This window comes from Nicotiana sylvestris, chromosome 8 (assembly GCF_000393655.2).
Source record: "Nicotiana sylvestris chromosome 8, ASM39365v2, whole genome shotgun sequence".
Lineage (NCBI taxonomy): Eukaryota > Viridiplantae > Streptophyta > Magnoliopsida > Solanales > Solanaceae > Nicotiana > Nicotiana sylvestris.
Window position 1 is genome coordinate 66,192,508 of NC_091064.1, and position 13,318 is coordinate 66,205,825.

The 13,318-nt window shown below is 34.2% G+C and overlaps 1 protein-coding gene across 2 annotated transcripts; it reads left to right on the forward strand.

Annotated features, from left to right (window-relative positions):
- The first annotated feature begins 1,853 nt into the window (after positions 1–1,853).
- LOC104236339 (probable WRKY transcription factor 12) lies at positions 1,854–11,768 on the forward strand. Of its 2 annotated transcripts, XM_070155458.1 has the most exons (5): positions 1,854–2,329; positions 2,459–2,532; positions 3,545–3,694; positions 6,463–6,557; positions 11,703–11,768. In XM_070155458.1, exons 1-5 carry the CDS (start codon positions 2,075–2,077, stop codon positions 11,759–11,761), a joined length of 633 nt encoding a protein of 210 aa, XP_070011559.1. In that variant the 5' UTR covers positions 1,854–2,074; the 3' UTR covers positions 11,762–11,768. The 2 variants fall into 2 exon arrangements, with proteins under 2 accessions (XP_070011559.1, XP_009788556.1); XM_009790254.2 differs by lacking the exon at positions 11,703–11,768 and having other exon boundaries at positions 6,463–6,730.
- The last annotated feature ends 1,550 nt before the right edge of the window (positions 11,769–13,318 follow it).

Below are 13,318 nucleotides of genomic sequence, written 5' to 3' on the forward strand. Positions count from 1 at the left end.
TTGGGACACATATGATAGCTACAAGCCGAGTCCATCAACCATATGTCTGATGATGTTGATGACTCTGTTGTAACTAATGAGAAGTCTGAATCATCACAATCAGCTACATTTGAATCCATAATAGCCTTTCCATTGTTATGTTTGGCCTTATTCTTCAACTTCGGACAGTCTTTCTTCCAGTGCCCTTTTTCTCGACAAAAGGCACATTCATCTTTGCTGGGTCTGGATCTTGACTTGGATCTTCCCTTCTTTGTCCTCGTTTGATTTTGAGGACGACCCCTCACAAACAGTGCTTCTCCTTCTCCGCCCTTCTGTTTTTCTCGCTTTCTTTGTTCATAGCTGTACAAAGCCGAACAAACTTCTCTGAGAGAAACTTCGTCATTTCCATGGAGTAGAGTAGTTTCAAGGTGCTCGTACTCATCAGGAAGTGACGCCAACAACATCAAGGCCAAGTCACCATCATCATAAGTTGTATCCATATTTTGCAAATCTGTAACCAACTTATTGAAACTGGTGATATGTTCATTCATCGTGGTACCAGGAACATAGGTGAAGTGAAACAATCGCTTCTTCATGTACAATTTATTTTGACTGTTTTTCTTCAAAAATTTATCCTCCAGTGCTTTCCATAATCTACTTGCAGAAGTTTCCTTTGTGTATGGATATTTCTGCTCTCTAGCAAGGTAGGATCGAATGGTACCGCAAGCAACACGGTTGAGAATCTTCCAATCTTCTTCTCCAATAACATCTGGTTTCTTTTCTTCAATGGCCAGATCTAGCCCTTGTTGAAAAAGGACATCTAGAACCTCGCCTTGCCACATCCCAAAATGCCCGGACCCGTCAAAAATTTCTACCGCAAATTTCGCATTTGACACAATTCTTGTCATAAGCGAAGATGCCAATGATGACGTATTGTTGACACTTGATGTAGATTCTTCTTGTTTATTATCTCCCATATTTGACACAAATATTATTTAATAGCTGACGACACAAATCAAGATTATTTCCTTTCTGATGTAGAAGATCAGACTAAGCTGCAACTACAGAGCATACTCAGACAGAACCTTGACACAGTTACCAAGATAAATCTTTTCTGATGTGGAAGATCAGACTATGCTGCAACCACAGAGCATACTTAGACAGTACCTTGGCTCTGATACCAATTGTTGCGGAAGCCAAATGTATAGAGTGTGAATAAGTCACAACTACTATACCAAAATTTATGACAGCCACCAAATAATAAATAAGACAACAAAGCAACAATAAAGGGAACACCAGAATTTACGAGGTTCGGCTAATTTTGCCTACTCCTCGGACACAACCAATATTTTATTCCACACCAAAAATACAAGTGAAATAATACTAAAGAGAGAAGATACAAATGACTTAAACAGATGAGAAGGCAAATGAGAGGTGTGTTTAAATCCTTAACATTAAGCTTTCTTTTATAGGGGGAAAATCCCCCCAACTTTTGTTTTCCCACCGATGTGGGACAAACATTTTGTCAAATTCAACAATAGCAAGTTTTTTTAAAAAAAAAAAAACTGGTTCACTTATTATGGACAACTAGCTGTATAAATTATCTTATAAATAACCTGATAGTGTAAAAGTTTTTTCATTATCAGTGTATAAAAGTTAATGTGATTGTCTAATTGATCTTACAAACTAAATATGTAAAAAAGTCGAAAAGTATTCATAAACTCTTGTCGCATTATATTATTGCAATCTTTTACTACTTTTTTACAGAAATATTCTGAAAGACAAAATAATTTGTAAGACTTTGTAGGTTTATAAAGCTCTGGTCTTATAGCATCTTTTTCAAATTCTATCTAATGCTTAACAAGACCTCTTATTCCACAACTTCATCAACTTCACTTTATATTATCTCTCTCTCTCCTCTCTCTTGTACTGTGTATTGGCAACAGACAAATATAAGAGGCCAGAAGAGAAGGAAAGATTTCTCCATTTTTTCCAGTTGTACGAAAACATGACATTGATGATGAAAATATGAAAGATGTTCAAAGAAATTAGATCAGTTACGTTATCCTCGTAATTTAAAGGTCAAACCTTGACAATGGAACGAGGTCATCAAGAAAGGGTGTTACACAATAATTATGATTTACAAGTCTCAACTCCTCATGCCAATATCCATGAAATGGGATTTGTACATCACTTTGAACATCACCAAAACCAAGTCTTGAGTTTTTTAACTTCTCCTCTTGATGGCGCCAGCGCGACGCCACCAACCGCCACCAATATTAACGGTAGCAGTTCGCTAGGGTTTTATAACGGTGAACTTGTCAATAGGTCTTCCTGGAATAACGACCAGGTAGGTTTTTTGGATCTAAACTATAAGCAAAAATTTCTTTTTAAAATGTGTTTTCTATTGCATTGGGGTTTCAAGTAATATTTTTTGTCAGTATTTTCTTTGTTTAATTATGTGATCAACTTAACATAGGTGGAAACACTGGATCCCAAGGCAGTTATTGACCAAAATTGCAGCGGAAATGCTAACGAGGGTAACAATTCGTGGTATTCTCTCTTTCTCTATCTCTACGAATTATTTAAAATGATCTTTCAATCTTTACGATCAAGAGAATTCCCAAAAGCAAAAAAAAAAAAAAAAAAAAATCTCTCTGAGAAGAAGATGTCTTGTTTTTTCGGTTTAATTATCTAATATCTGAAGTCACTAGTCCAATCTGACCATAAAGAGCCCGTTTAAGGGGAAGAATCACTGGGATTCTAAGCTGAAATCTGGTAGTAGGAGGCAAAAGTTTTTGTATTTTGTAGTGGTGAAGCCTTAATTAACATCTCAATCTTGGGCTCATTTAGTTACCGTAATTATAAAAATATAATCCTGGTATAAAATTAATTCGATATTACTTTATACGTGTTTTGTTTGATTGGATTAGCTATACTTGGATAAAACAAGTAAAATGATAAAATTGCCAGTTACAAAGCCATTTTCTGAGGATTAAACGTACTAAGAAGGTCAAATATTAATATTGGAAACAAAAGTTTATCTTGTTTAAAGCCAAACACGTGTTTTAAGTATGCATTATATAGTTTTATTTTTAATACAAATAAACATCAATTAAATTTGGATATTATCTATCCAAATTAATGTTATAATTTTGATAATATATTCCAGCGTAATCTTGTTTACGAACCAAACAAGGACTAAATCTTCAGGTAGTGTTCTAGAGGGATTCAATAGAACTAAATCTAATCTCTCTCTCATACACTTTATTTTCATTACACAGGAGAAGCTTCTCTGTGCAATTTATATCAAAATCTAAAGGTTGCGTCGTGCTTGTAATATACTATTATGTGGTGTGTGATGTATTGCAGTCCGAGGGACTAGTGCTAGATCCACTATGCATAATGCACAACTAACATATGACTTATTTGGTACCAGATATATATATATATATATATATATATATATATATATATATATATATATATATATATATATATATATATATATATATAAATTTTTCAAAATTAGTTAAGCTCATTCGAATATTAATTATATATGTAGGTGGAGGAATTCAGGGAAGGTGAAAGTGAGAAGAAAGTTGAGAGAGCCGAGATTTTGTTTCCAAACAAGGAGTGATATTGATGTTCTTGATGATGGTTACAAATGGAGAAAGTATGGTCAAAAAGTTGTCAAGAATAGCCTTCATCCAAGGTACGTAATCATCTTTACTTAATTCTTTACCCTAATTAACAAACATTGAGTTTTTATTTTCGACATAATTGATGGTGGAAAAGAACAAGCTTGTATACTGTCAAGTCACCTAAGTAATGATAATAACTTGGGGTGTATATGGACCAGGTTGGTTCGGTTTTATCACAACCAAATCAAACCAACTATATTGATTTGGATTGGTTCGGTTTTACCGGGCTTTTTGGGTTTCCTGGATTTTTTTGTTACATAAATATTATTTCAATCTTACTTGGTTAAATTTTTGATAAGCAAATATATGTTTAGTAAAAATTAAAAAAATTATCAAACGTGTGATCTATTAACATATTCTTATGGAAGAATTTTCTTAGTAATATATGATAGTCATTTTTTTAGTCGTCTAACAATATATAATTTTTCGTTGATGTACATTTTCAAGGTTAACTGAATTTAATAATTAAACATAAAATCAATATGATGCCTATATAATAATATATTCATTTCAAATTATCAAAATACCACTTCAAATTCGACAAAAATATAAGAATGTAATAGATCTATGAATATGGAAGAACAAAGAGATTGACGCATTTCATTAACACTTGATAAGAAAGTGATCATACAACCCATTATTTAAAGTTAATAAAGATAGAGCACTTCATATTTTACTAAATATTACATCCCATAAGAGAATCTTAAATATTTATAGACATTTTTTAAAGAAAATTCTATGAAAAAGTCTTAAAAGTATATATATAAATTATATATTTATATGTCGGTTTGGTTCGAATTTTTTTAGTCAATACCAAACCAAATCAAACCAAACATAATCGGGTTTTTTAATTGGTTTGATTTGACTTTTCGATTTGGTGCGATTTTCCAGTTTGGTTTGTACACCCCTAATAATAACTACAAGTACAAGTCCGTTGGACATAATGACCTAGGCAATAAAACAGACAACCTGCTATAAAAAATAAGTTATACTGATAATATGAAAATTGTTTACACTCTCAACATATCTAAGTTTAATCCATAACCATTTTCTAAAGTAATGACTATATATATTCACCATAGAAAGTAGTTTAGGCTTTCTCTCTTCAACTTGATTATTTCTGAAAATAATTTGGCTGCAACATCTCCGCACATTCTTATCCAAACAAGTCGATAAGTTATTTTCTTGAATTATCTTCTTAAACTTTTTGAATGCATAAGACAAAAAGTTAGGAAAAGATAATAAGTAACAAATTTGTCGTTAGTATATAAGAAATACTATTGCTAGAGAAATACACATTATATTCCCTACTTCCTTTACAAAATTGAACAGTTCCAATTAACTTCTTATGAGGAATTAAATATTTATAATTCTCTTCCGTACTGGAAATTTACAAATTTGTAATCATGAGCTCAATCAATCATACAATTAGATAATGAAAGGCTATTAGTAGCATATAATTTGACTTGTTGAAACTTGTAAATTTCACTTGAATAAAATATTACATCAGGGTATAATGAGACGTTTGCATAATTATCCAAACGGAAATTTGACATCATCTTTAAGTTTCGACATCATCATGGTATCAAGGTTTCTACTTAACGTTCAGGACAGTTTTTGCTACTTCTTTACTAAGTCTTGCGGAGGTTTTAGTTTATGTCCCCCTTCTTGTATTTTGTATGACATTAATATACATGTTAGGGGTTGATGCAAAAAAAAAAAAAAAAATTTAAAAAAATGCATCCATTAAACTTGAGTCCCTCTTTGAAATAGCTAGCCAAATTTCTACACAGTTATCCTTTGGGCTAACAAAGGGCTTTTTCTTTTTCCTTTTCTGTGTGTGTTTGGGAGGGTAGGGGGTGGTTAAGGGGTAGGTCTCGTTTATGCTCTCTCCAACATCTCAAACTAGCCACCAAAATAGTAATTCTGAAAAATAAAAGTCAAACTGAATATTTTTCTATTTAACCAAGATGTTCATGCATTCAAATGCAATACAAATTGTGCTTGTTGAATCATGTGATCATCTCATAATCCTATCTAAAAGTTCACCTCACACTATTAAAGATGGTACATTTTTATTTACTTAATTATATTTATCATTGCATAATCTCATCTAAAAGCTCAAGTTATTAGAGATGGTACATTTTTGTTTACATAATTATATTTTTTCAATACACCCCCTTAAGTGCGATTGAATTCTTTTTTTATAAGCTAATAAGCTTCCACATTGATAATAGGATTACCTCCATAAATAAGTAGCATATCTTTAATTGAGTGTACTAGATATTATATACTCCGTAGGGTTTATTTTAACAGTGTTTTGACATATCAAGAATATGCTTCTGCTTATGCCTTAACGTTTCAAAGGTTGGACTTATTGCCGAATAATAAATTCCCTTTAATTTTTCTGCTAAAAGATTTAATTGCAAAAATAAGCTCTTTGTCGCTCTTCGTTTTGTTTTCTGGCCCAGTTAGAATAAAGAGAGATTATGACTTATGAGTTTTAGTTTAAAATTGAATTGGTTTCAATTCAATTTTAACTTCTCTGATGAGACATCTACAAACTAGGTAAGTAATTAATTTGAGTGTCTTACATTAATTAGTCAGATGATATTATTTAGTATGTAAATGTTCCTGTTTAGTATTTAGTAGCAAAAACTCTGTGTACGGGTTTTGCCAATAATTTCATTAATTTTATGGGGTGTCTCATCAGCAAAAATACCGTGTACTTTTATTAACAGAGTATATTCTTGGTAAACAAATTAATTATATATTGCAGGAGTTACTACAGATGTACACATAGCAATTGTCGAGTAAAGAAGAGAGTTGAACGACTTTCAGAAGATTGTCGTATGGTAATAACAACCTATGAAGGTAGACACAACCATTCTCCTTGTGATGATTCAAACTCTTCTGAAAATGATTGTTTCTCCTCTTTCTAAAGTACCACCTACTTATTATATATCTATCTCCATATACACACATTTGCCTTTGTGAGGAACAAGGAAGCTAATTATTTGTGTGTCGGGTTCCGTTGAACGCACTTATTTTTGTTCCAACAATGTATTTGTATTAAGAATTTTATTAAATATGTATACATATCAAATTTAGAACTTAGTTGTTAACACTTGAAATTGTCGTTCTACAATTCGTAACTCACAAAGTAGATATCTTGGCTCCGCGTCTGATGAGGAACGTGATATTTCTGGCAATGAACTATATTTATGTAGGTTTAATCACTTAGTAGCATTTATATTTGTTGGTCCAGTCAAAGTATAAAAGCTCACGAAAGCTGCATTATTTGTCATGGTTTTATTCTCTCTATCGTCTACTTATATGTAATAACCTTGAGTTTATATTTTATTTCATGACATCAAATTGTTGGACTTATAATATTGATGATAAATGAAAAATTGAATAATATTTACGTGGACAACGAAGCACGAGCATTAGCGATTTCTTCTTTGGTGCTTTTTCTTTTGATCGCATGAGGTGGTATATGGTTTGCCTATGTTTGAAAATATAATTAAATAATTGTGTGGTCACACAATTTACTAATATGATATTAGAGCTGGTGGGAAATCCTAGATTCAAGTCTTACCATACCGTATTAAATCTTTTATACTGGTAAAATTATTCCTGTGACTAGTAAGTCACGGGTTAATTTTTGATGTATAGAAGTAGTATCAGTAACTCTCTCTTCTCTCTTATCAAAGACATCTCTCTAACGACTATTTTCTAAACGAGTCTGGTCCACGCGCCACCAGATGGAGCCGCCGGGATGCCTCCAACCGGCGCGTCTGGAAGGGCAACAACAATCTAAAGATGATTCTTCTCACATGCAAGGAAACCCCGCTGGAAAAATCTCTTATGCGGATAAAACTTCAACCCCCTCAAGTTCTTCGACAGTCGATCTCAAGAAAGAAAAAGAAAAGGCGAGAGCCAGACACACTACTCACATTAGTATGCCTGTTAGCATCTTCAAAGCCTCTGATTACTATGGTATAATGGATGAATCTTGCAAATTTACGATTGTGGGTCGATTCCTAAGACCCCGCCCCCAAATTAATAGAATTAGGTCAAGATTCAAGGAAATTGTTCCTCTTAAGGAGTTGGTGAGAATTGGGTTTATGATAACCATAATGTTTTTATTGACCTATTTAATGAGGATGATTGTAAAACAGTTTGGTTTTGGAGGGTCATTGAAATTGATGGTATGCAAATGTGATTGCAAAAATGGTCTCCAGATTTCAAGCCAGAGGAAGACTTTCATGTGGCTCCTGTGTGGGTTCTCTTGCCTGGTTTGCCATTCCATATGCATGATTGACATTATGTTAAACAACTTCTAAGCTCAGTCGGAATACCTCTAGCTTTGGATGCTGCAACTATGGGAAGAACAACGCCAAGCATGGCTAAAATTAAGTTGAAGTGGACCTGTTGAAGCCACTACCTCAAAGTATATTTGTTGGCAAAGATCATGAGGATTCTCCTCTCAAAGGATACACTCAAAAACTGGAGTATGAAGGAGTACCAAAATATTGTAAACACTATAGGAAAATTGGTCATTACATGATCAATTGCAGAGCTCTAGAAAAAAAAACTGAAAATAAAGAAGAAGAAAAAGAGACTCAGAATCAAGGAAATGACAATCAGTTAACCATTGAACAAGAGGGGAGCAAGGCTAATGTGAGCAGTAATGAAAAACCTCAAAATCTGCTGACTCCAGAAATCACACAAAAACAACAAAATAAAGAGGTCAATTGCAAAAACAAAAAGAATAGAAAGAAGAAGATCAGAAGAAGACTGAGAAAATGCCAAAAAAGAGTAAAGTTGTGTTCAAGCCGGCTAACAGCAAAAGAAGAGAAGGATATGTCTCAACATCATAGAAAAATGACTTTACTAGGCAATCCATTGAAGAAAGTATCCTTAGCCCCTCAACAAAAACAACACCTGTCAACAGGAACAAACAGATGAGAATATCAACAAGGTTACATATGATGAATTAAATGAGCTTAATAGACCAGAGGATTAACATTTGAAAAATAGCCTTATACAAACCAATCAAGAAGACAAAACTGAGGGGATACACAGTCAAGAGCAGGGTGGTGAACCCAGTTCTTCTACTGTCCCAATAGAAATAAGGAATCTACCGGGGCTTCAACTGGTAGTGCACTTATATGAAAACAAGAAAGAATGCAACTATATTAATCAAGAAAATGACATTTCTGATAGCTTGCAAGGAGCATAACAGATGAACAAACAGCAAGAATTGAGAAAGAAGATCAATATTCCCATACCATTATAGAAGATCAATAACAGAATACAAGGAGAGAAAGAAGTGAAACCAGAAAAATAGCAAAAGATACAAGAACATAACTCAACCTTCAATGAGAATTAAAAGGAAGACAACCCCCAGATGATCTCAATGGTTAATGCTCTATTTTGAAATATTAGGGGAGTTAGATCCTAAAAGCCATTTACAGGCTAAAGAAACTAATTAACATCAACAACACTCAATATGTGTCTATCTTTGAACCTTTTGTCTCAAAAGAAAAATTAAATGGTTATAAGAAATTATTAGGTTTCCAACACTGTTGTTGCAATAATATTGGCTACGTTTGGTGTTTTTTGAATTCTTACAACACTACTACAGTCACTGCCATCAGTGATCAACATATTACTGTCAGACCCTTTTTTTTACCTCACTTAACCCTCTTATAAATAATAAAAAGATTTTATAAAGATCAAAAAGGGTTTTCAATATTGAAAGGTGACAAAATTGGTGTTTTAAAGGATTTTCAGAGTCGCCACCTGACATTTGGTTTCGGTGTGCCAGGTCACCGTTTTTAAAATAACAATTTTCTTTCAAAACACATTTGACCCTTAAACCAGTTTGCACCAGAGTTCTAGATAAGGGGGTTTATTTGACTCAGGGAGAAGGTGTTAGCATTCCCCGAGTCTCGTGAAAGTCACGGTTGCGTACTCGATCTAGTTGGCATTTAAAATATTCAAATTGAGGTAAAAATAAATATAGAAAAGAAAAATAAACACACAAGAGGCTGGAGGTCATTCCCACCTAATAAAAGAAAAATGAAAATGAATATTGAAAAACTACGAGTTCTACTTTCGGCCTCCAAATACAAATACTTCGGGGCATACCCCGGATAAAAATATATACAAATTTTGCGGGGCATTCCCCGGATAATAAACTAAAAGAAACGACATCTCGCCTCAAAAGAAATTAAAATACGAAAGTCCTAAAAGTTTGCCTACCCAAATTTGACGGCCTAAACATGCCGCTAACGGTTAAATAACTAAGAGAACAAAAGTGTAGCAATCTGTTTCGTTGGTCTTTAACACTGTTAAACTCCCTATGTCACATTTATCATTGCTCTTCCTAATCTAACTTCACTATACAATTAGGAATTCATAAAATAGCAAATTCTTAAAGATTTTAAACTAATTTCAAACAAAATGAAACAAACAAATCAAACTAACAGACTAATGAACAGACAATTAAAGCATATCGAACAAAAATCACATAATAAAATTAAGGAATTTATGGGAAGAGAAAATGGATTGGACCTTTAAACCCAAATGTTTGGTAGCACAAGACTGAAAAACGAGCGACGAAAGCTAGATCGGACCTCAATTGAACTAGAAACACTATTGACCAAGCGCCGCAAACAGGACACCTCGAAGAATCGAAAGGTTCACGGGAAACTTTGCTTGACTTGAGAAGCTAACCAAATTTGAATCACTTTGGGAGTTTAATGAAGAAGAACAAATCAAAGATATGTTGAGCAGCTTGAGCAACAAGAAAGTTCGATCACAATCTCACACCAGGTTGCTACTGGCGGCGGTTCTTTGTGTAGGAGAGGTCGACAACTGGGGATGGGGGTAAGGCCACTGGTTTGCCGGCGGCTTGGTGGTTCAGGGGATGGAGGCCATTCTTTTTCCGGCAAGTTTTTTGGCGGGGTAGCAGCTAGGTCATGGGGAATTAGGGAGTGTGTTCCTAGGGTGTCTAGGTTAGAGAAGAAGAAGAGTGGTCCTAGGGTTTTCTTGTGTGTGAGAGATGACTGCTTTTTTTTTTCTTGCAAGGGTGAAGAAGAGGGGTCCTAGGTTAAGAATTAGGTCTCTTTTTAGTGAAGTGAGAGGTATGGGCTAAGGGAAAATTTCAAAAATTGGCATAAGAATGGATTATTTTAGCCTAAATTTAATTCTTTCTCATTGAACAAGAATAAAAAACTACCCACATATACTAATTAATCCTACTTAAGTAGAAATAATTATTAAAATAAAACTAACCGCTAAAACAAACTATTTTTGGTATTTTTTCAAATATCATACTAAAAAATAAAAATAAGAATAAAAAATAAAAATAGGATTAAATTAAAATCATCGCAAAATTCAAATAATCTTACTACCCAAAAATACTGATATTCTTGAAAACAAAGTGAAAATATTTTTGTAATTTTTATTTTTGTTATAAAATAAAGTAAAAGAGTCAAAACTAGATAAAATAAAGATATTAGACCTAAACTAACTATTTGAATGCTAACATGTGTAAAATCTCTAGGAGGGTCAAAAATTATATATCTACAACTGCCCCTCTTTAACTGGAAACACGAACAGTTTTCAGACAAAGAACGACGAGACATATTTTTTTGACCCGACCCTTATTTAGAGAGGCAAAAAAATAAAAGAAAGGAGAATGTATCTGAGCCCTGATATCTGAGCTGCCTACATATCCTTGGCTATAAAGGAATCATGCCACGTGTAGTTCAAAATTGAGAAGGGTGATGGAGTATACTGAGGTGGAGAGCCGATTGAGGTGCCGTCGAGGTTCCGATCCGTGGTCTTGTTATTACATCAAATCAAAATCTAAAAGAACTAAGCAAGCCTATCAGCTATGAGTTACAAGATTCCTATCTATAATCCTACTGAAGCTTGATCTTGAGTCTTGAATGGTTCTTCATGCATACTTTTGATTTGAACCTTGATGTTTTCTAGTTGCAGGTGCTAATTCATTTTTCCATAACTTCACCGGATCAAGACTGGACATGCAGTGCTCGTGACTTCGACCATGTCTTGAGCAGTTCACATCTTTCATCTGCTTCTACATTTAGATTTACTTTTTTTTCTTTCATTCTGCATTGAGACTTCTTCTTTTGGACATCACGGACTGTTGACTCGCATTCTTGAGGGGAGCTTCTGCTTATTCTAACTTGAATTGAATTCTAAAATGACTTCCCTCATTTTCTAGGTGGGTGCATGCAACCAAAACAACAAAACAGACAAAATTTTCTGCCCCAGTTTTCACTAGGAAGATTTGTGAGTTGTTAGCAAAACTGTAAATCACCTATGCTATTGATGCAATGATGAGAGTAAAACTAAAGACCTGACTGGGATGTGCGTCTCCTAGGGATGAACTCAAATGACTCAAACTAGGAAGTGCGTCTCCTAGGGATAAAACTAGAATGAACCAAACTAGGAAGTGCGTCTCATAGGGATGAAACTTGAATGAACAAAACTAAGAAGTGCATCTCCTAGGAGAAAAACTTGAATGACTCAAACTAGGAAGTGTGTCTCCTAAGGGTGAAATCTCAATTTAGGAAGTGAGTCTCCTAAACAGTATAACCTGAAAGACCTAGACTTGGAAGTGTGTTTCTTAGGGGTGAAACTTAAATGACTCAAACTAGGAAGTGTGTCTCCTGGGAATGAACTTAAATGACCCAAAACTAGGAAGTGCGTCTCCTAGGGGTAAAATTTCAATTTAGGAAGTGTGTCTCCTAAAACAAAAATATAACTTAAAAGACCCAGAATAGGAAGTGCGTCTCCTAGGGGTGAAACTTCAATGAATCAAACTAGGAAGTGCGTCTTCTATGAATGAACTTAAATGACCCAAACTAGGACGTGCATCTCCTAAGGGTAAAATCTCAATTTAGGAAGTGTGTCTCCTAAACAATGTAACCTGAAAGATCCAAACTAGGAAGTGCATCTCCTAGGGGTGCAACTTCAATAACTCAAACTAGGAAATGTGTCTTCTAGGAATGAACTTAAATGACCCAAAACTAGGAAGTGCATCTCCTAGGGGTAAAATCTCAATTTAGGAAGTGCATCTCCTAAAATAAAAGTATAATTTGAAAAACCCAAACTAGAAAGTGCATCTCCTAGGGGTAAACATCAATGACTCAAACTAAGAAGTGTGTCTCCTAGAGATGAACTTAAATGACCCAAACTAGGAAGTGCGTCTCCTGGAAATGAACTCAAATGACCTAAACTAGGAAGTGCGTTTCCTAGAAATGAACTCAAATGATCCAAACTAGGAAGTGCTTCTCCTAGAGGTAAAATCTCAATTTAGGAAGTGCATATCCTAAAACAAAAAATATAACCTAAAAGACCCAGACTAGGAAGTACGTCTCCTAGGGGTAAAACTTCAATGACTCAAACTAGGAAGTGCATCTCCTAGGAATGAACTTAAATGACCCAAAACTAAGAAGTGCGTCTCTTAGGGATGAAATATCAATTTAGGAAGTGCGTCTCCTAAAAAAAATATAACCTGAAAGACCCAAACTACGAAGTGCGTCTCCTAGGGGTGATGTGTGATCTTCTCAATTGCCTTTGCGTAAGCA